This window comes from Furipterus horrens, unplaced genomic scaffold (assembly GCF_987537825.1).
Source record: "Furipterus horrens unplaced genomic scaffold, mFurHor1.1.pri manual_scaffold_16, whole genome shotgun sequence".
In the NCBI taxonomy this organism is placed as follows: Eukaryota; Metazoa; Chordata; class Mammalia; order Chiroptera; family Furipteridae; genus Furipterus; species Furipterus horrens.
This window is the reverse complement of record NW_028327186.1, coordinates 10,817,606-10,840,231: the sequence shown is the minus strand read 5'-3', so window position 1 is coordinate 10,840,231 and position 22,626 is coordinate 10,817,606. Positions and strand designations below refer to the sequence as shown.

At 46.4% G+C, this 22,626-nt stretch overlaps 1 protein-coding gene and 1 long non-coding RNA gene across 5 annotated transcripts; one reads left to right on the top strand and one right to left on the bottom strand.

Annotated features, from left to right (window-relative positions):
* Positions 1–4: 4 nt before the first annotated feature.
* Positions 5–5,073, bottom strand: LOC149992108 (uncharacterized). 3 transcript variants are annotated; one of them, XR_016508511.1, is made up of 4 exons: positions 4,180–5,073; positions 2,687–2,889; positions 1,133–1,246; positions 5–82 (listed from the first exon to the last, which is right to left on the bottom strand). It is a non-coding gene; the product is annotated as an uncharacterized LOC149992108 (long non-coding RNA). The 3 variants fall into 3 exon arrangements; XR_016508509.1 differs by lacking the exon at positions 1,133–1,246 and having other exon boundaries at positions 3,907–5,069; XR_016508510.1 differs by lacking the exons at positions 5–82; positions 1,133–1,246 and adding an exon at positions 1,781–1,805 and having other exon boundaries at positions 4,180–5,069.
* Positions 4,489–17,275, top strand: WHAMM (WASP homolog associated with actin, golgi membranes and microtubules). 2 transcript variants are annotated; one of them, XM_090263787.1, is made up of 10 exons: positions 4,489–5,170; positions 5,809–5,982; positions 6,623–6,773; positions 7,909–8,078; positions 8,673–8,838; positions 11,201–11,388; positions 12,156–12,242; positions 12,479–12,574; positions 13,994–14,531; positions 16,502–17,275. In XM_090263787.1, the coding sequence occupies exons 1-10, from the start codon at positions 4,610–4,612 to the stop codon at positions 16,792–16,794; spliced, it is 2,424 nt and encodes an 807-aa protein (XP_090119913.1). In that variant the 5' UTR covers positions 4,489–4,609; the 3' UTR covers positions 16,795–17,275. The 2 variants fall into 2 exon arrangements, with proteins under 2 accessions (XP_090119913.1, XP_090119914.1); XM_090263788.1 differs by having other exon boundaries at positions 4,490–5,170; positions 13,994–14,228.
* Positions 17,276–22,626: the final 5,351 nt, after the last annotated feature.

Below are 22,626 nucleotides of genomic sequence, written 5' to 3'. Positions count from 1 at the left end.
GACCGCCGCTGGGGAAGCCCTGGGAGGCCCCTCAGCACTTGAGGGATCGCTCCTGGACAGTTCACAGCAGATATCCTGGGTCCTAGAACACAGAATGGGGGGGGGGGGGACCCATCTCTGAGAAGGTCATTGCAGGAGATGGTCTTTAGATTGGGCTCAACTCATTCACAGTTTTTTAAAACATCATCTGAGCAGCTCAGTTGTGGTTACACTTTAAACCACATGTAGAGAAAAGTTTGCTTCCTCCTGGAGGATTTTAGGTAACATAAGTGATCTAAGGGTGCTGTTTATAGCAAAGGAAGTTTAAAGACCCCTGATCCATGCACAAAAGAAAGGATGACCCTTTTTGTTTAGAGAAGAAGTCACAAACAGAATCAGTGTGCCATGGTAGTTAACCTGCACAAATACTTTATCAACAACAGATAAAACTAGGAAGCATGTGAGCTGCTTATCTTATTCCCTAATATCTTCTTAAAAATAACTTTATTGAAATATAATTTACATGCTATAAAATTCACCTGTGTTAAGTGCACAATTCAATAATTTTTAGTAAGTACCCCAAGTTACGCAACCATTACCACAATCCAGTTCCTAAGGCCCCTTAAAAAAAACTATGGTAAACCTAATGCTTTAAAAACAAACAAACAAATATCATTAAAGTATTCCAACATGACACATGTGAAGTAGGTTTTGAGGAAAATAAAAAAAGCAAGAATAAATTTTAAGATACAGGTCAGCACCTTTTCCTCCTAGCTCTGACTTTTATATCCAAATAGCTTCTTAACAAAACAGAATTGGGGGGGAAGGAACATTAATAATAAACTGTTATTTTATAAATGATGAAACTGAGGCTTGGAGAGATGAAATAATAAATCACAGTTTATAATGACTATATTAGCCAGATAGCTTTTACTCTGCGCCATAAGCTACAGTTAAAAATAAAGACTTGCAAGTGTTACATGGGAGGTGTGTCCCTGTGCTTTAATTAGAAAAGTCCCCTCCAAAGTGTTTTTTAACCTTTTATGGGTCATGGATGCCTCTGAGAATCCACTGAAAGCTGTGAATTCTCTCCCCAAAAGTGAGCCCACAAGGGCACAATTTTGCATACCATCTTAGAAGCTCAGCCACGTACCCCTGAGCAATTCCTGAGCCGCAGCTACGGAAACCTGCTCCAAAATGTTGGCTGTACCGTTAGGCGAAATGGCTCAGGTCGGCGTTGGAGGCACGGTCCAGACCTGACAACTTTCTATGGGAGGAGAGGGCACGCACCAACGAGTGAAAAAGGATGACCAAGCTGTTTTTCAGGACTTGAATCAAAGCACAGAATTACACATTGTCAGCACGCACATTTAGGGTTCCAACCTGTTCTGGCAAATGGGCCCCTGCACTAAAAATAATCTTGACACATGGCAAGAATCACGAGCGTCCGAGACTTTCACAGCCTGTGCCAACACCACCTTCAGCAAAGGTGGATCCCTGCTACAAGAAGGCCCAGAAAACACGCAACGCACCTGCAATGACCACGCTCTCTCCTCCTATGTCAGGGAAAGACATTGCGTTAACAATGTGGCATTAAGTTAGCGGGTTTCAAGAATATAATTAGCATTAGAACACTACTATCCAAAAACTTGCCTGCTAATTTACGGGTCCATGAACTCTTCACTTACTGCCAAGGCTTTGGATAACTGCTAGAAAACGGCACCCCAGCCGGGCAGGCTTTCCCTCCGGTGACCTCTGCGAGCCCATGGGCTGCCCCGGCCTGTGTGGCACCGGGGCTCCGCAGTGGAAACACGAGCTGGCTCCGGCTGCAAATAGCAACAGGCCCGCTCTGAGTGAAAGCCCAAATATAGACCTGCCCACGCTGTCCTGCCGCTTCTGCTCAAGTGTCACCAGGAGAGGTCAGATGCTGTCCCAAGCTACTTCTGCCTATGGGGGCTTGAGTCCTGTGGCTCCACTGAGGGGCTCGGGGCTGTGCAGTACAGAGGGCTGAGGCAGGAGGGTGGCGCAGCCCGCAGAGGCAGAGGACTTCCGAGGGCCCGTGCTGTGCACCTGCCGCCCGGGCTGAGGCTCTTTCTCCAAAGTGCTTTTGAACAAGCGCAGCTCTAAAGGCAATCAGCTGCCACCTCATTGCTCCTCCCACTGTTCCTTTCACGTCTGTTCAAGGGTGGGACTTGTTCCCCACTCCGGATACAAATCCAGCAGCCCCGTGATTTTCTGCACCCTCTTAGGTCACACAGTCCTGGGGTCTACTGAAGACCTGGACTCCACTCAGTCATTAAATGTATGATTCAATACAATAATCAAAGATTCGCACTGATTTTAGCCAGCATCAAGATCTCCCCTCCCTGGCCTGGGCCTCTCTAGCTGGAAGTCTGCCCTGGGGAAGGAGGAAAGAGGTGTCCTCTTTCCCCACCCCTCCTCCCGGAGCTGCTGGCTTGGAGGCCAGGGCAGAGGTGCTAAGGTGATAAGACAGCTCCTCTTTGAGCTGGTGTCAGCTGGTGTAGCTGCAGGCGCTCTGGGGCTGGCAGATGCTGAGGGCTCTCAATCCCTCCCTCTCCCCAGCGGCCCCTGAACTTCTCTGAGTTTCCCATTATGGAGAGCTTTCCTCTAAAGCTCCCACGACCAGGCTGAGAAACCCTCAATTCCAGGCCTAAGCCCTGGGGGGCCCCCTCCAAGGCCTCCTCACCCGCACAGCTGGCTCTTTTAGGCAGGATCTAGGTGACTCCTTCCTAGCGCTGGCTTCTTGCTGGCCCACATCTGGATCGTTGGAAGCAGTCCCCATCCTTGGTCCCAGCAAACTCTGGGAGGCAGATGTCCCAATGCAGCCACCTCCCCTGGCTCTGCCACCGAAACAGCGAATCCTCTAGCCTCAGGCCACCATGGACGCACCTGCAGGAAAGACAGCAAGCTCTCTGAAGCGACCCTTTGAACACCCATCACTGAGCTTAGAGGTGGAGGGTGGGACTTCCAGCCCTTCCCCAGCCTGACAACAGCTCTCTCCAGAGAAGTTGCTCCACTGGTCTCCTGACTCTGATCCCTTTTTATTTTCTTCAATTAGCTAAGAGCTAATTGCATATGGTGACTGATCTCAGAATTTTACATCTATTCTTTTGGGGGACCCTAATCAAAATCTCAATTTTAAAATACCATTACTGCAAGGCATCTATGAAATAAAAATTTAGAAGCAAAGTAAAATATCAAACGCAAAAAATAAAAATAAAAGTAAACTATTCAAAGATGTATGTCTGTATAAGAATGATCACAACATTGTCTATATTGGCAGAAAATTGAAATAAACCTATGTCTATCATGGAGAATTCATTAAATAAATCACAATGGTCAATTCACTTATTGGCAAGTATTAAGAATGATGTAGATGCCAATTTCTTTAAATGTGGAAAATGGCCACAATATATAAGTAGAAAAACAGTTATGTAAAATATCATTACAGTATAATCATACATATATATATGTAATGTATATATACACAAAAAATAAGAACAATTTATTTCTTTTGAATTATTTTGTTTCTTTATAGCTTTGACAGTGTCTATTTTCATAACTTTATGTACCTTTTAAAAATCTTTCTCTTTTATTGTAAAGTAATATACGGTTTTTGGCATAGAAATAAGCAACTACTACAAAAAAATCATAAAGTGGGTATAAACCAGTTGGGTGTCTTGGTAACAACAATCATTAGGTTTGGTGTGTATTTGCCCGTATCATTTTTCTTAGAATACACAAACTTATCCCCCTGTCACACACACAAAATAGAAATTTTATCATTAGAAAGTCTGCTGGTTTCATTTTGAAAAAGCATATCAATTAGAAAAACTACTAGAAAGCGTAAAATAATATATAACAAATACAGTAAAAAGAGATACTACAAAAATATTCTAGCCAGACCTGTGTGGCTCCGTGGATGGAGAACCTGCCTGCAAAGCAAAAGGACGAGTTTCTTCGCTGGATCTCGGCGTCCTTATTTCTAAAATGAAGAGGCAGCACATGCTTTGAAGACAGATGTCTTTTGAGGTCCCTCCTCCGCCCCACCCCCAAACGGACACACAGCAGACCCGCCACAAAAGCCTGCTGAATTGACAACAATAAATCTGTGGCTACTACCCAGTGCCTGGCGCTCACTAAATAACTGAATGTTTGGTCTCTCCAGGAAGCCTGTACCTCCGCGAGGGCAGGAACCATGCACTCACTGGAGCCCTGACGCAAAACGGGACCGGCTGTTCCCAAGGGTTCACGGTAACTCGTTCACCGACAAATACCTTTCCCACGTCAGTATGTACAAAGGTGGCAACGCGAGGCAACAGCGGGAATTCCCGGCTCCAGGGGACGTTGCGTCACGGACGGACTCAGAGTGCCAGGGTCCGGGCAGACTCCTGGCCTTTTCATTGGTCGGCGCGGAGCCTCCCTCTGGGACCTGACCAATCCCGAGCGCCGCGGAAGCCTCCCAGCCGCATACAACCAATCAGAAGTGCAGGAGGAGCGGCGGGCGGGGCGCGGACGCGATGACAGTCCAGCGAAAAATGTCGCGGCGTGGACAGGACGGTCCCGTGGCTGGGGCTAAAAGGAGGCCGGGCCGCTGACCGCCGGCGCCATGGAGGGTGAACAGCCCGACAGCCTGGAGGGCTGGGTGCCGGTCCGCGAGGACCTGTTCGCCGAGCCCGAGCGGCACCAGCTGCGCTTTCTCGTGGCCTGGAACGACGCGGAGGGCAAGTTCGCGGTGACCTGTCACGACCGCACGGCGCAGCGGCGGCGGCGGCGTGAGGGGAACCGGCCGGGGTCTCCGCCCAGCTGGGCCGGCCTGCTCTCGGCCGCCGGGCTCCGCGGCGCGCACCGGCAGCTGGCGGCGCTGTGGCCGCCTCTGGAGTGCTGCTTCCCGCCGCTGCCGCCGGAGCTGGAGGCCGGCGGCGGCGCCTGGGGCCTGTGGGGGTTCGTGTGGCCGGCGCGCGCGGGCCTCGGCGAGGAGGAGCTGCAGGAGCTGTGTGCGCGGCTCGAGCGCTATCTGGGCCTGGCGGCCGACGGCTGCGGCGGCGCCGCGGTGCGTGACGCGCTGCTTCCGGCCGACGGCGGCGCGCCCGACTGCGAGAGCCCGCGCGCCTTCCGGGAGCGCGCCCTGCGCGCGCGGCTGGCCGAGGCGGACGCGCGGCTGCGCCAGGTACGCGGGCGGGGCGCCCGTTAGTGTTCCTGGGCCATCAGGGCGGGGCGGGGGCTGGAGTGGGGGTCTCGCACGAGATCCGGGCTGCGGGGCAGCAAGTTCACGGCCTGACCTGGAGGAGGGGGCGCAGGGTCACAGGCGCCCTTCACCTGCCGGGAGCAGCCAGGGGGGTGCTGCGGGGTGCGCGGGAGGCCCAGAGGGGACGTGTTAGCTTGGGCGGAGCTGTTCCTCCCCGTGTCAGAAGCGCCGCAGAGACCAGAGCCGCCGTTCGATCTGAATGCGGCTGTGCTGGGGGTGGGGGGCTCTGCGAAGCTGGGGAGCTGAGAGCACACACGCTTAAGTATTCGGAGGCACCTCTGTCATGGCCTCTTGAGGTTCTCAAAAGTACAGCAGCGTCAAAAAGCGATGAAGAAACATCATGCACAATCTACAACAGAGATGACCACGGCTCATGTTTGGTGCGGCTCTCAGGTCCTTTCCTCTGAGTAGTTTTGTATGCAGTTGAGATAAAATTTTGAACTGTTCTCCCCGTGATGTGTGGAAGGCTAGAGCATTAAGGTTTCCCTTGGTGGTGTCTGTTTGCTGGGATCGTATAAATCCTGTCCATCCTTGAGCTTTGTGTACTCTGTGCCTTCCAGCTTCTTCAAGGGCACGACACGGCCAACACCATGGTAGCACTGATGGAAGTTTATGGAGAAGAAGATGCCGCGTACCAGGAACTCGTTACCGTGGCAACCATGTTCTTCCAGTATTTACTGCAGCCTTTTCGAGATATGCGAGAACTTGCGACTTCATGTAAGCTTGCTATTTTGGTATGTTTTCTTTATGTTTTTACTTTATCCGATTTACTATTTGTCACGTATTATTTCTTTGCATTTAAGATTCAGTCTGTGTTGGCCTGTTAGGTTCACCCTTATGGTTTAGATGATATATATTAATTTTAGAAAATGATATCAAAAAGGAAGACATTTGACATGGGTCATTTCCTTAATACATTCAGATTTCTAGAGATTTTCAAGAGTTGAACACATTCTTTCCTGATGTGTTTTGGATGCGATGCTTGTTTAGCTTATTTTCTGCCTCTAAACACACACAAATATATCCGAAATAAGATGAAACTTAAGGTAGCAAGGCCCTGGGTTGTAATTCAGTAATTTAAACTTTAGTAGATGCTGTCACCACTCTTATTTTGTTGAGCCCCGTGACAGTAGCTAGAATAAGCATTTTTTTCCTTCTTTATGCCCCAGAGCATCCCTTTGTCTTCCAGGTGGTACTCAACTTAGAGCCTATTCACGCTCAGTAAGAAATTGCTGAATTCATGAAAATTTTATTGACTAAGTAGTAGCAATAAAAACCATCGAAATAATCCATGTGAGCGACTTGCTTTCAATTACCTAATGGCTGTACGTTACTATTCTTTCTTCCTTGTGCAACTTTCCGTCCTTTCCATAGAAATCCTTGGATGAAGATGACCTGGGTCCTAAAAGGGTAGTGGCCCTGCAGAAGGAAGCCCAGGAATGGACCAGACAGGCTGAAGAAGCGATCGTATCTATCCAAGACATTACAGTGAATTATTTTAAAGAAACAGTAAAAGCATTAGCAGGTAATAATTTAAAATGCTACAATAAGATACATATAGTTTTCATTTTATTCAAGAACATGTGTCTCTTGAGTACTCAGCTCAAGGTCCTGAGGATTCAGCATAAACAGACACTGTCCAGCGTGCTGAGGGGCGATACATCTTAGCTACGTGTGCATCCAAATGCCCGTATGGGGAAATGGCAGTGGCTACCAGCCACATGAAGGAAATGAACATGGGTCTCAGAGAGCCTGCAGGAACAATTTGGCTCCATCAGCATGGTCAGCGAGGGCCTCTGAGAAGTGGCAGTTGCCCTGATATCTGAAGGGTAAATGGAATTTGAGGGAGCAAACCAGTGAGGGAAGAGTGTTCCAGGCAGAAGGAACAGCATTGACAAAGAGCCTCTGGCTCGAGGGAGCGTGGCAAGTGTGAGGAACTTTGAGAATTGCCAGGGCTGGAACAGAGTGTGGGCTGTAGTGGGCCTTGTAAGCTGCATAAAGGATGTTTGTTTTATCTTAAATCATTGTGGATGGCCATTCCAAAGAGGAAAAAACTTATTGTGTGTCAACCAGTTTGTTAAGTCATAGTGAGCATAGGACAATACCACACAGCTGCTAAGAGTGATGCTCCGCTTTTATGAATGGCAGGAGTTCCATGATCTAGTAAGTGGAACAGAAGAGGGTGGGGAAAAAGTAGGTTTAGTTGTGAGTACATGAAACAGTTTATTCTTGTAGTATTCATTATTAATTATTATATTATTTTCCATATGAACAATTGTAAATCTACTTTGTTCCACCCTGTGAAGAAGACTGGTGATTTGTGGGGTTTTTTTTGTTTTTTTGTTTTTTGTCAAACTATCTATATAACCTGTCTAGCTACACATAGAAACAGTCTAGAAGTATACGTACTAAAATGTAAGCAGCAATTGCTAATAGGTGAGATTCATGATTATTTTTCCCTTTAAAAAAAATCAAGCATCTATAATTTTATATCAAGGACCATGTGTTATTTTTGTAATAACCAAAAAGTCATTAAAATAAAATTTAAAAAGGATGTTTTTCCGGTAATGTGGGAAGCAATAAAGAATTAGCTCAGGATAAATTTCTCACATGTTAATGAGCTGTAATTAAGCTTGATTTTGTTCCTTATAATCCGACAGGGATGCAGAAGCAAATGGCACAGGATGAGAAGAGATTTGGCCAGGCTGCCTGGGCCACAGCAACTCCCAGGCTGGACAGACTCAAGCTGATGTTGGCTCGGGAGACACTGCAGCTCATGAGGGCCAAAGAGTTGTGTTTAAATCACAAAAGAGCTGAAATTCAGGGGAAGGTAGGAGAAGATAAAGGTGACTTTTATTAGAAATAGACTTTGATTTTAGGTATCATCTTTCCTTCCAGCCTTTCTAATTCCAACACCATCTTGCAGTGGTGAGAATTTTGAGATCAGGGAAGATTGGCTATAAAGCTTCCATTTGCTTAAATGGTTTTAAAGTACTATATTGTAGGATTCACTTGATAATAGCACTGAGCTCAGTACTGAAGTAGGTAATATACTTTAAAATCAACCAAACACTATTTTTAGCACAACTTCAGAATAATCAGAGGGTCTTCATTCTAGGATCATAGTCACTTATATTTCTTCCTGCACTGTTAAGATTTTAAAGCAGAAAACACTGTAAAGACCACATTGCTATTTATTTTCCTCAAAACCTAAATGTTTTCATGTTTCAAGAAGGAGATAAAGTATTTGGAAAAATGTTGAATGGGGCATTTTTGTTTCATTAAATGAACTAGTGTTTCTTCTTGATTTGCTTTTTTATATTTGGTACTGAGCAAAGAATAGAAAATAGGTCAAAGGCTTCTAAAGTTTCCTTTTAATATACTAAATATTTTAACTTGCTCTTATTTTTTTCATGAAAACAAGATGGAAGATCTTCCAGAACAAGAAAAAAATATAGATGTTGTAGATGAACTAGAAATACAATACTATGAAATTCAATTAGAATTATATGAGGTTAAATTCGAGATATTAAAATATGAAGAACTCCTACTTACCACACAGTTGGACTCCTTTAAAAGACTTATAAAAGGTAAAATTTTAAATATATATTAAAATGTTTAAATTACACATTCAAGGAAATACAGACCATATTATCAATTACTTCTTGTAAACTGTCTACTGCAATTTCCTAAAGGTTCCCCTTCAGTATTTTTATCACTCGAACAATATGTTCTTTGTTAAACATACAGCAAAATAAAGGAAAACCTTTAGTAACCCAGTTCCATCAGGCAGACATAGTGATAATATTTGCTGATTAGCTTTGTAGCCTGATGTGTATAAATACCAATTTTTAAACTAAAACTATATATCCTGTTTATTATCCTCTTTTTCCTGTAATACATAATAACCATCATTCCATTTCAGCACGTAACAAAATCTTCAGAAATTTTAATGGCTGCATAGTATTCTATTATACGGCTATACCAACTGTGATGTTCAGTTTTTCACTGTTCTGAACAGCAGCACAGTGAAGAACCGTCGTTTAAACCTGTGTTTGTGTACAGGACAAATTATTTCCTTGAAATACATTTTGAAAGATGAGATCAGTGGGTCAAGGACAATGTGAAATTTACATTTGACAAATGCAACACAACAGCAACCATTGGATATACGTGTTTCCTCACCTCCGATATTTTCTAGTTTTTACATTTCATACTATTATACATCCTGGCCCTCGAGAGGTTGTAGGAAGTGACGCGCCCATCAGCAGATTATACAAATACCTGTTTCCCCATACTTTGCCCATTTTTTAAAATTCTTGCCTAATTAATAGAAAAAGTGGCATCTTCTTATTTTCATTTCTTCCAGTTACAAGTGATGTTGAATGCAATTTTGTATGTTTACTGGCCCTTTTTAAAATTTTTATTAAGTGCCTATTCATGGTCTTTCCCCATGTTTCTTTGAATGTTTCCTTTATGTATTAAGGATGCGACTCTATTACTTGTCATATATTATAAATAAGTTCTCCCTGTTGTTTGCTTTTTCTTGCCTTGCAGAAATATTTAATTTTTATGAAGTCATATCTATTAATCTTTCTGTTTTTGTGTTACACCTGACAAAGAAATCTATGATTTTTGCTTTTAGTAGTATGCTTGGCAAAGTCCTCCTCATCCAGAAATTGTATCAATATTTTACTTTTTTCTTTTAGTAGCTTTATCACTTTTTAAAATTTTTTTAATATGCTTTGTTTATGCTATTACAGTTGTCCAGCTTTATCATTTTTAAAGGAACATTTAGCTCTTTACTCCAGATGAAATTTATTTTGATATGCGGTAGGACTCAAATGTTCCCCGCAAGTTGTTAGCAGTCCCGATCACTGATTTAGAAAACATTTTCACTTAGTGCTTTGACTTGCTACCTGTCTCACATCCAGCATTATTATATTTATTTTGATCAATTTTCAGTTGTTATTTTCATTCATTGATTTGTGAGTGGCTTCTGATACTGGTACCAGACTCTTCCTATTGTATCCCGGCGGTACGTTTCACATTCAGTAAAGCATGTCCCTCCCTGTTACTCTCCTGCTCCACAAGTTTTCTGATTATTCTCCTTTATTCTTCCAGATGAACTTTAGAATCATTTTGACAAGTTCAAAACAAACAAACAAAAACAAAACTCGGAATTTTTATTGGGATTGTACTTAAAATTAGAGATTAATTTGGGGAGAATTGTCATCTTTGCAATTTTGAATCTTCCCATCCAAGAACATGGTATGTCTCTCCATTTACTTATGTCTTTTTTTTCCCCTAAAGTTCCTCCAAGCTTAATAATTTTTTTTTCATACAGATCCTGAACATTTAATTTAATCCTGTGTATTCAAAAAACTATAATAGTTTCAGGTGATAAGCATTTTACATATTTAGGAAAAATTTTATTTAAAAAAGTTAATCTGGAAGGATGCATGCCAAATTGTTAATTTTTTCCTCCAGGCTGGGATTCCCAGAGTTTGGGGAAGGAAGAAAATAAGCACTTTAGTAATATACTGCTGGTAGAATGTAAGTGGCCTTTCTGGAAGGCAATTTGACTATAATTATCAAGAGTCTTAAATATTCATCTGTTCAGGAAGTAATAAAAAATGTACACAAAGATCTATATTCAGAGGTTTTCATCACAGTGAAATTGATAGTGGAACATTGTAACAAAGATTGTTTAAATTAGAGAATACTGTGTTGCCATTAAAATTTTATTTTCATCATATGGAAAATGTTCTCTTAGAATTGTTTATTGATATGTGTAGCTGCGTGTGTGCACACACACATACATAAATGTTAATAGTGGTTCTCCCTGGGTGGTGGGATTACACATGATCTTTATGCTCCTTACATTTAAAACATTTTATGCATTATTTTCCTAATAAAACATGTCTTTAAAAGTTGTTAAATATTTTTTAGATAAACAGAATGAAGTTCTCTATTATGACCCGTGTGAAAGTCCAGAGGAACTTAAAGTCATTGATGAAGTAATGGGGCTGAAGGACGATAAGAATTTGGAGACCAAAGAGCTGAGCCGGCAGTGCCAGCAGCTGGAGCGCAAGCGGGGCAGGATCTGCGCCAGGAGGGCCTATCTCAGGAACAGGAAGGTGGGAAGTGGGGAGCTTTCTGTCTTTCCCTCCCAGGCATCACAATTACAATACTGCAGTTACAATGTATTTACGATTTAAGTTTCTTAAAATGATTCTTTGTTTCTTGAGGGATTTAAGCATTTATCTTGATCTGTAGATTTGAATTCATTCAGCAGCTATTTGTTGAATGCCTATTACATATACAGGTATTTTAAAATCACGATAAGTAAAAACTTCTAATAATCAGCAATAGTGAATTCTAAAATTTAGCGTAAATTGTTGATTATAAAATCAGTCAGATAATATTTAGCTCATTTCGATCCTTGTAATTGGCTATTTTTTCTTAATTACCCCATGATTATATTAAAAGGTAACATGCTAAGAATGGTTAAGCATCACTGAAATACAGTTTTTAATATAATTTTTCAGGTATTTGTAGGTTGCATATGCTCCTATAGGTACGTTTGGAAGTATAACTACTGTTTGTAACATTAAGAGGAAATGGGTATACTCTCATTTCCCCTTGGCCAGAGAATTCACTTCTTCATCTCTTAAAGCATTAAGGCTGTGGCCCTTCTGATCAGGCACAACTGATCCCTGCAGGCGCCCATCGGCCCCTGTCACACGGCCAAGGAGGCAGCAGGGCCATGGGGCCTCCCCAGAAACTGCCGTCCATGAACACCTTGCACAGCAGCCCAAATGCAGGGCCTTTTTCTTTTAACCTTTGACGCTGTAGCCCCTGCTAACAGTACAAACCACGTAGGTGATTTGTATTATTCCGCCAGGATCAATGCAAAGAAAATCATCGGCTCCGACTGCAACAGGCCGAAGCAAGTTTAAGATATTTTCACCAGCACCACAGTATTCAGATGGTGAGTAGTTAAAGAAAATAGTTTCAGTTTGCGTAATGTGACGGCACTGGCTTAGCCTTGCCGACGTTGGAGCCCCGTGCCCTGGACCTGCCCCTGAGCCTCAGTCCGGGAGACTGGAGCCCGGGCCTGAAGACACGGTGGCAGCTGGGGGGGGCGCTAATGTCGGGGTGTGGCCCCTTTCTCTCTTAAGACTTTTATTTTAAGGAATTTACAAGTATACATTTGTTTAAATATAGAAAAGAGACAGGTTAAAAGAAGAGGAGCAGAAGAAAAAAGAGTGGATAAATCAGGAACGCCAGAAGACACTGCAACGGTTGAGAGCGTTTAAAGAGGTGAGTCCCGAAAGAATGCCCTGCCTGCATTTTCTGGAGAAATAAATCAAGATCGCCCATCCTCGGAGAAACGTATGAAGCATTACAAACAGACCATTTGGAACACAAAATGTTCCTGAAATGCCATTATTTTTAGTATACAGATAAAAGCCAAAAATATTAGAATATCGAGAGGTTCTGACGTTGCCCCGTGCTCGCCCCTGTAGCTCTGCCCCCCACGGTGTTGACTGGCAGGGGAACAGAATAGTTACATTGCTCTCAACTTCAGCGGGCTTTGTCCTCATTTGCGATAAAGGATTTTTAAAAATGCAATCAAGGAAACTTTGTGACTTAAGCCTAGTTACGTGCTCTATTAAAAGTGAATAAGTTTTTTTTTTTTAAAGGAAATAGTTACTTATTCAACAATAACATTAAACTTGTTGAAGGCAAAACATAAACCTGTTCTCATCACACGTCCCCACATGCACTGTCATTAGGACTCAAGTTTACAGTTGTCCCCAAAGGGGAAGTCACCCTTTGCAGATGAGCCTCTGGGTGAGGGACTGAAGGCATGCTGTGTGGCACCTACAAGAAGAGGAGGGTCCCCTGGAGTGGAAAGTCATGACAGTCCAGTGTCACCTTTTTTCAGAGCCGCTCACGACTATGACCGTGTACATCCTTTGTCAGTTTTTTCAGTTAAATTATTTTTGAGATATATGCATGTTCATATGTATAGATCTAGTTCATTTTAATGGCTACATAGTATTAACATTTTATGTGTTTAATTGGTTAATCAATGCCTTCTTTAGGGACCTCCACCCTTCAAGATTAGTTCTCTGTAAGGTTAGGGTTTTATCAAATGAACACCTGAGAGACAGAACTTTTTAAACTCACCTTTTTTAATTATAAAATTTATTCTAAGCCTAAACACTAGAGAAAAGAAACCCATAATTCCTGTTATAACTATCATTTTGAGGTCCATTCTGCTGGTATTTTTCATAGATCTGTTTTCTGCATGGTTGAAAATTACTGCATCATCTGTGTTTTTTCGGGATGTTCCACTGACTTTGTACTGTTTATGGTTTTTCTCTTTTTTGTAGCCACCTAATATTTTAAATAAATTTACCATAATTTTTCAGCTAATTTCTATTATTCATATTTAATTTCTGATTTTTCATACTAAAAATATTGATGCATATTTTTATATGTATCCTTCCATATCTATTCTACCATGGAGGAAAATATTATATGGAAGGATAGAAATGCTTATTCTTTAATAGATTTGGCAGCAGGGATGATGAACAAAGGGGAAAGGAGTCACTTTGTGAACTAGAACAAACCATGCACAGAAACTCTTCATGTTCAGTGTTTATAGAAAGTTCCAGCATTTTGATAGCTTGCATTTATGGCAAGTTTCTCACAACAGATTTCCATTTTCAGAGATGTCCAGGCCAGTCTGTCCTAAAGACCCCTTGCTCAGAACCCGAGGCACCAAACCTGCCAGGTGAACGTCCCCCGCAGACCTCCGCGAGGACTTCTCAGATAAAGGCGAAGGCGGTCATCCATCCGTCCTTCAAGGAAAACAGAAGTGCTCCGTTATCTGAAGTCAGCAATGTGAAAACCCCTGAGGCTCAAGGCCGTCCTGGGAACAGCCCTATCCAGGTTTCTGTTCAAGGTGCTGACCAAACGCAGTCCAGATCCAGTGAAGAACTGTCACCTCCTCCTCCTCCTCCTTCTCCTCCTCCTCCCCCACCTCCTCCTCCTCCTCCTCCTCCTCCCCCTCCTCCCCCTCCACCTCCTCTGCCTCCACCAGCACCCCCACTCCCCCCTGCTTCCTCCTCTTCCTCTCTATCTGCAAATCATCGGAACTTGAATTTACACATCAGGACTTCGATAAAAGATGATCAGCCACTTCCTCTAGTGTGTGAATCACCTGCTGAAAGACCACATGATCCCACAGACAGTTTTAAATGCCCAGGTAATCCGCCGGAATTCTGTACCTGCTCCCTTCACATCAAAATCTTTTTCAGAATTCTCTGCAATCTTAACCTATTCCAGTACTTGCTGCCTTGAATGTTACTTTCTTTGTTTTCCCCCAAAGTTACCATAGCCTAAATCAGATTGATAAATGCTACCTCCTCTTGAACAAACCATCTTTGCACACTTAATGGTCACATGACTTGGGATCGCTGAGGCTGTTTAAGAATCAATCTTTTTCAGGTTTCTTAAGACTGGCATGTGTTTGATTTCTGCTATTTGCATATCATTCAGCGTCGCTTTGAATTACACTTACTGCTGCATCTGAGCCCTTTGCAGAATTAACCTGTTGCATTGCAAGCAGAAGACTGGCTGGGAATTATTGTAGAGGAATATTAGTCAGAATACAGAAGGCTCTTCTTGCAGGCTGACCAGTCGACTGAGAAACCTTCCTAAAATGAAGTGGCTGAAAAAATAGTGGACCACTTTCTACATGGGCAAATATGGTGCACTGAATCCACTTGAGGGCTGTAGTTCTAACTTGTAATTCTAATTACAGTTTAGACACTGATTACTGAGGACACTGGCTTCAGTCTGCCCAGAGTCATAGCCTAATGCTTTGGGGTTGGCAGCGGGGGTTGTTAGATAGATCGTAGCAAAATTCTGAGTCCATCTGTTTTCAAGACCAAGCTTGAGCGCCTCCACCTAGGATGCGCACAGTTTCTCTGATAGGTGATGTGAAATACAGGAGTTCCACACTGTGGTTCTGGAGCATCGAGTATTCCGGCTATTCTGAGTTTAAGGTGTCACTGTACCTAAAACCAGGTACAAATGAAAAAGTCCTCACTGCCAGGTGGAGAGCAAACGGCCCCACTATAGGGTCTGCAACAACGCTCGTGGGCTGCCTCGTTCCAGCCTGGGCCTAGCGCGCACTGTGTGGGGAAGCCCCGTCCAACTCCCACACGCTGCCCCCTCCCACCGACGAGAGCAAGAAAGTGTGACCTGCCCCAGAAAATGCCCTTTACTGTAGGACGGTCTTCTTAGTCCTAGAGGAGCATCATAGTAAAGGGTTACAGGTTTAAGTCCAAAGTGAAATAGCATTTTGTTAGCCATCGCATGGCCTTAAAATTCTGAGCTCGAAAGGACTACCCTGACACCTTTCCTGGAAGATCTGTATATTCGTGGCCACAGTCCCACCCCTGTCTCCAGCAGGTGCTTAAAGATTTCTCCGCTCAGGGGGTCTCAAGGAGCCAGAGTGAAAAATAGCTCCTACTCCCCAAGGGTTTGAAACTCTGATCTAATTTGTGTTTTGACAGCATTTCACACCCTCAGGAACGGAGCATGTAAATTACCTGGGGGTAACGTAGGTGGAATTAAAGACGTTATATACAGAGAGACTCTCCAGGGCCTCCCCCGCCAGGCTCACTGAGCAAATGATGGAAGTTTTACTTTAAAGCGTTTCTTGTGTGGAAACCTCCTTGCTTCGTTGTCACATCGACTCATCAGTCATCACTAATAGCCAAGGCTGAAGTCAGGGAAAGAGAGCAGGGTACACATCCCAAGTAGGTATCCTTTAAAGTGCAGAGGGAAATGGAGGAGATGAACTTCAGAGGTACGTACGTCACGCATGTGGGATCAGCGTGTTCACACCCAGGCATCGTAACTTCAGGATCACAGGGGAGTGTCCCCGCGTCCCTTCACACACCAGTGCCACAGCCCAGCCCGCGAGCTGCTGGGGAAAAGAGGTGCTTACCATGAAGTAGCAGTGACGGGATTATCCTGGATTCACACAGGGCGCGTATTCACAGTTGGCCTTTCTAGCAGGTCCTGAAAACGCACATTTCACGGAGCGATGGTCATGTGCGTAAATCACAGCGTTAACTGACGTGATGTAACTCTAACAACTACAGAAATGTCCTGGGGGGGAAGAGTAGAATCTTAACTGCACCTGCTCTGTTTGCTCCCCTGCAGGGTCTATGGATGAAGTGCTGGCCTCCTTACGGTGCGACAGGGCCCCTGTGCAGAGGGCGGAGGCGCCCGCCGCGGCCCCTCCCCGCGCCGCAGTCACCGAGCAGGTCCTGGCTGCCATACGGCGGGGCGTCAAACTGAAGAAAGTTCGCCCTGACCCTGGCCTGAGCCCCAGCAGTGGCCCCACCGGCGACCTGGAGAGGAGCATCAAGGCTGCGCTCCAGAGAATCAAGAGGGTGTCTGCCGACTCAGAGGAGGAGGAGGAGGAGGATGGCCCCAGCGAGTGGGACCACTGAGTGCTTGCGCAAGGCCAAGGGCACTGCGCTGTGGGCCGGGGAGAAGCCACGGTGGCCCCAGGCCTGCTCCTGAACAGCACGCGTGACACCTGGCGGAGGGGGGGTGGCCTGGGTGTGATGTCGCCACCGATATGTAATGTGCGGCCCCTAAAACCGCGGCAGCAGAGAGGCGGTGACATGCACACACCAGACCGCGGTTGGGGCCTGCGGACCACAGCCCATGCGCGGGCCTGAGGGGGGACACTGACCTCCCGGCGCGGCCCCCCGGCCTCATTCCCGCGCTCGGAACAGCGGCGGCAGGTGGCAAACGGCACTCGGACTCCTGACCTGGCCTGTTCGAATGTGAACATTATATTCAGGAACTATTTTAAATGAAATTATTTTATGTAGTAAGCACTCTATAAATTCATTATAAAGAACTATTTATAATGTACCAGTGTCACTCGTGAGGAATTGGAAACATGACGTCTTAACTAAGAAACGCACGGCCTTCCTGTCTGTGTGGGGGGGGTGAGGGTCAAGTTTTCAGTAAGATTTCAGCTAAACGTTTCTCTAAGCAAATACTAAGGGTGGGGGGCAGTGCTGTTTCCCTCAAAACTGAAGTCTTATGCTGGAATCCCTTCTCCTTGCTCTGTTGAAAGTAGGAACGGGAACGGCACCAGCACAAGGCAGAACACACATCCCTCAACTGTCCCGAGCGTCCCCGTGGTCCTCAGAGCCCTCCCGTTGCCACGGTGCCCAGGGTTCCCACGGGGCTTCCGGGCCAAACCCCCGGCCTCCGTCCCCAGCACACACAGGCCAAGCTTAGCCCCAAAAAAGTTCTCTGGAAAGAAGGGGATGTTTTCACAAATGGGAACATCAGAACTTTGTTGGACTTTTAAGTGTTGTAAGTTCAGTATTTTGAGACACCAGTGAGCCCATTCGGCAAATTCTAAGATTTTTGCTTTCTAACGTCTGCCAAAGACGAGAAGCCTTCAAAAAAAGGACCCTTTTCAAAAGAGCTCTCCCAGGTAAACTTCGGGGCTCAGCTGTGTCTGGTGCATCAACACTTCCCCTCTCTGGAACCTTCTCCCCGCGTTTCTCCCTTGCCCCACTTTTCTAGCTAAGCTTCGCAGTCAGTTCAGACTCTGGCCTCAGAATTGAGAGCCAGGGAGAAGGGACGTCTCTCCTACTGTCCAGCTTCAAACTGCTGACCCCCCCGCCCTCCACGCGCTGCCCATGACCTTCACCGCCCTAACCAGAGCCGCTCCCCGGGCTCCAGCCTGTGGCACCTCAGTACAGCGGACCCAACCTGAGACCTGGCTGCTGTCCCCAGTGGCCCCTTCCCCTTCTCCAGAGTTTTTCCTCCAGCAACACCAGGCCGGTGGCTGCCTGCCCCGAACGGCCCTGCCGCCTGAACCCAAGTGCCTGGGACGCCCCTACCCGCTGCCTCCAGGCCCCGGCAAACCCACAGCGCCTCGTCTCACCCCCAGCCTCCCCTCTCCCAAGCCTGCCCTGACCCCGTTTGCTCCTGCACCGCCACCTTGTCCTGGGCTCCGGCCACACTGCTTCCCTGCCCACAGCCCTGGGCCTGGCCTGGCAGACAGAGCTGACCCAGGAGAGCCGGTCCAGAACCGGCAGCACTGTACCGGCAGTCCTGGGGCGCAGAACGAGGGCCGGGCCACGGGGCGCCTTCATTCACGCCTCCCCTCCCCAGAAGGTGGACCGGGGATGAAGCAGGTGGCGGCAGGAGCAGGAGCCCACAGGTGTCTGAGAAGTGACTTCCCGTCATGTAAACCGTGGAGCCGAGTGAATTTATGCAGCAGAGGTTCTCAACTCTTAGGCGTATAAACTCAGGGGAAGACTATATTGGTTTTCTACTTATACCATATCAAACTTAGAGGCTCAAAATAACACCAGTTTATTATCTTACCTTTGTGTAGGTCTGACGTCCAGCATGGGTCTCACTGCTTAATATCAGGGAGCTGGCAGGGCTGTGTTCCTTCTTGGCGGCTCTATAGAAGCTATTGTCTTGCCTTGTCCGGTTCGTAGAGGCAGCCTGCTTTCCTAGGCTCTTGCCCCTGCCTCTATCTTTAAAGCCAGCAACATCGCACATCTCTGCCTTCTTCCATCACATTTCTTTCTGACCCCAGCCAGGAAAGGTTCGCTGCTTTTAAGAACTCATGTCATTAGACTGGGCTCACCCAGGTAAGCTGGGCTAGTCTCCCCTCTGATGGTCCGTAACCTTAATCACATAAGCAAGGGCCCCCCTACCAGGTAAATCCACATTGTCACAGGTTTCGGGGGTGATGATGTGGCGTCATTGAGGGGCCATCGTCCTTGTCTAGCACAAAATGTTTTCTGGTACATGGAGTTTCTGAGATTAGCTTTTCCCTCAAGAGACAGGAGCACAGGCATACACGCTCACGGCCTTCTGCTTGGAAGCCAAGCCCTCAAAAGAAAAATGCCTCTTGGGGTGAGAAAAGTTTCAGTATCGGCCTTGAGGAGACAGAATAGGACCAGCTGAAGGGCAGGTGTCCCTAAGCTCACCTGAGCATGAGGCTGCCCCAAAGCAGGAGTCAGGGGTGCTACATACTCAAAACCCCTCATTTCATTCCCAAGGTGCGTGCGTCTGCACTACACTGCCCGCCCGAGGGTAGCCCGCCTACCCTTGAGGGGGCTGGGAGCTTTCAAAATGCCTCCCTAAGACACGGCGGCTTCTGGAAGAGTTTTGTTGACTTAAAAAGAGACACAAACATGTTACTGAACTTTGTATTTCAACATAAAACAGCTGTTACAAAAAAAAAAAAAAAAAAACGGGTAAAATTCACAAAGGTATACAAGGCTTTAAAGGAAAAAAAAAATTCCCTTAAAATATAAAAAGAGAATTTGCCAGATAACATCATACTGAACACATAAAGCAAAAGCTGTAGAAATCCAAGAGAAATAGAGAGACAATAGTAGTGGGAGACTAACATACTTTCTTTAATTTTTACTGACTCCAGTAAGTTAAAAATTAAAGGCCCATAATATTAAAATTAATAAGATCAAATTAATACATATAGACTGAATGTTGTTCCCTTCAGAGAATATACCTTCTTTTACAGCTTCCTGAGAACACTTATTAAAATTAACAATCTACAAGGTCCTAAGAAAACATAAATAAACTCCAAAGTGCAGAAATTATACAGGCCATGCCCTCGTTGACAGCAAGCCAGTAAAACTAGAACTTCATAGCAAATGTTAAAAACAACAACAAATATCAAACTGGAAATGAAAAAGTAAAATTTCAAATAACTCTGCAGTGAAAAATAAAGTCAAATCTGAAATTACTATACCTAAAACTTTAAGGGACATGTGTAAAGAAGTATTCAGAAGACAAGTTGTAGCCTTATGACTTCTAGTGAAACAGACTAATTCTGGAAAAACTCATCGGAATGAAGGAAAGCGTGACAGCCAACATGACAAATGAGAACAGGAAATACAACACCTTGATGCTAGCAAACTAGAAAATCTTATCAGAATCATTGTTTGGGAAATTTAAATGGCTAAAAACTTACAGAAGAGGAAGAAAGTTTGAAGAAACCAATGAACATGGAAAACACTAAAAACATTTTGAAAGATTATTTCCTAAAAAGGCACTAGACTTTGACAATTTTATAGATGTTATAAAAACTTCAAGGAGCAAAAATTCTAAATATTATTTAAACCATTCCAGGGCATAGAAAAAAGAGAGTTTCCCAAGTTGTTGTTGTTTCTTTTCGTTTTTTTTTTGTTTGTTTGTTTTGTTTTAGATGTTAACAAACCAAATGACAAAATATCAGAGACAGGAAAAAAAAAAAAAGTATCCAAAAGTAGCCAGACCTCAGTTTACTGCCCTGTGGCCTCCGGGCCGCCCACACGCCAAACAAACCGCCGCTTCCCCGAAAGCCAGCCACGAGGTGCTCAAAACGAGCCTGTCACACACCTGGCCTCTCAGGGCACCAACGTCACTTCAACCGACACCCCTTGGGAAGTTCTCTGCAAAGCCAGAATCCTTCCATCCGGACCCACTCACTTGTAAATTGTCACTGGCTATGGACGTGTGAAAACAGTGTAACAGCAGCATGTGCTCTCATCAGAACACGGGAGAATGTAGTCTTGGCACCCAAGGGAGACCCAAGGGAGACCCAAGGGAGGACAGCGGCCGGGTGCAGAGGAAGGCCCCGGCCCGAGGTCCTGGAGACCTGGATGCTGAGCCCAGAGGCTGCTCGCCTGCCTCCCGTCTACAAAACAGGGGTGATGATCTCTGGTCGGTCCGCTCACGTGTCAAGGTCTGACGTGAACACCGCACAGGTAACGGGTCTTGGGCGGACACTGGCTCTCTGGCCCTGGAAGGCCTGCTCACCTGTCCCAGCCTGTCTCCCGGGTGTTCTCCATTCCCCGGACACTAGGAAGAGTTGGTGTCCACACGCCACTCCCAGCCTTGCAATGCATCCAGTTGGGTCTTTACTGGAACAGAAGCTATTTTTAAGGACCGTGATGAATAAAGGGCTCCAAGTTTTACTTTGCCTCCCTTAGGCCCCAGGTTTCACGGATGCAGAAAGCAAGCTAATCAGGATCGGGCAGCCAGTCTCGAAGACGTCAAAGTCAGGAGAGGTCACTTGCAAATAAAAACCCAGTCCCGGTCCTAAATCTTCCAGCAGCGCGACGCAGCCGGACGCTCATGAGTAACAGGTTTCTGTCCTGCCTGCACCTGGCCTAAGACAGTGACAAGTAAAGGACCCTGGTGCTGAGACTGGAGCCGGACGTCCTCGTACACGAGGGCACGTTCACCTGGCTCGGGTGGAAACCTGGATGAAGTCCGCGGCCACTTCCATTACCTGGGCCACCCCCCACCACGCCAGAGGCTGTCAGACACGGCCGGTCTCTTGACTGACCGTCCAGGTCATTCTGCTCAACACAAAGCAAGGGCAGAAGCAGCAAGACCCTCAGAGGAAAGCAGAGGGACGCCATGCCCGGCGCTCTGGGAGGCTGCACCGTCCTGCTGAACCCGGCGCCCTCCCCGTCAGAGGAGCCCGCTGCTCCCAGCCCCGGGGCGGCGACAGTCAGAGCGGGCGAGCTGCACCTGCTCCCTACCAGGTGCTCACCACACGCTTCAGGGGTCAGGGGCACACGGGGACGCAGCAGCCCCGAGGTAACAGCTCTATGGCTTCCGGTGTTTTCTACCGTCGCTGCTAGGGAGCACCGGCGGCTCCAGCCACTCCACCCTCCTGTGAACGCGCCACCTGAGCACGCTCCTGCCAGCTGAGTTGGCTCCTGCTTGGTTAACAAGCCGCCTGACAGACAGGGGTGGCGGGCATCCGGGGACCCCCGCTGAGGTTTGGGACTCCAGCATCCATTGCGCCTGGGCAGCCTGGCCTGGCCTGAGAAGGAGCCCTTTATCCCCCTGCGGCCACAGGCCCAGCGCAGGGCTGGCCCAGCCCCCCAGTTTCCCGGCCCAGCCCACAAGGAGCGGCCACCAGAGCCCCATCTCAGATCACCAGCGCCGAGCACGCTCTGCGCCCTCCTGCGCCACGCACCCCACCCAGCCGCCCACCATGGCCTGCCTGCGGGGTCTGCCCTGCGGGGCCTCAGAGCTCCAGGTCGCCAGCTGTCCCTCTTCCCCCAGCCCTGCTCAGGGGGTGTCAGTGACAGGACGCAGAGCAGCAGGACTTATGAACCCGCCTCGGGACCAGCTCTCCCTCAGGCTCTTTCATCATTCATCCCGATTCAGCAGCGAGAGACTCCACCCCTTTGAGAACATCTTTCCAGAATAAGTTCTCTTAGCGGTTCTCAAAGCGGGTCGGGGCACCAGGGCCCCCTCTCCTGAAG

Coding starts and splice junctions, on each gene's coding strand:
- WHAMM (XM_090263787.1), top strand. CDS start 4,610: ATGGAGGGTGAACAGCCCGACAGCCTGGAGGGCTGGGTGCCGGTCCGC. Junction 5,171..5,808: donor CGGACGCGCGGCTGCGCCAG/GTACGCGGGCGG, acceptor TGTGCCTTCCAG/CTTCTTCAAGGGCACGACAC. Junction 6,774..7,908: donor AACAGTAAAAGCATTAGCAG/GTAATAATTTAA, acceptor ATAATCCGACAG/GGATGCAGAAGCAAATGGCA.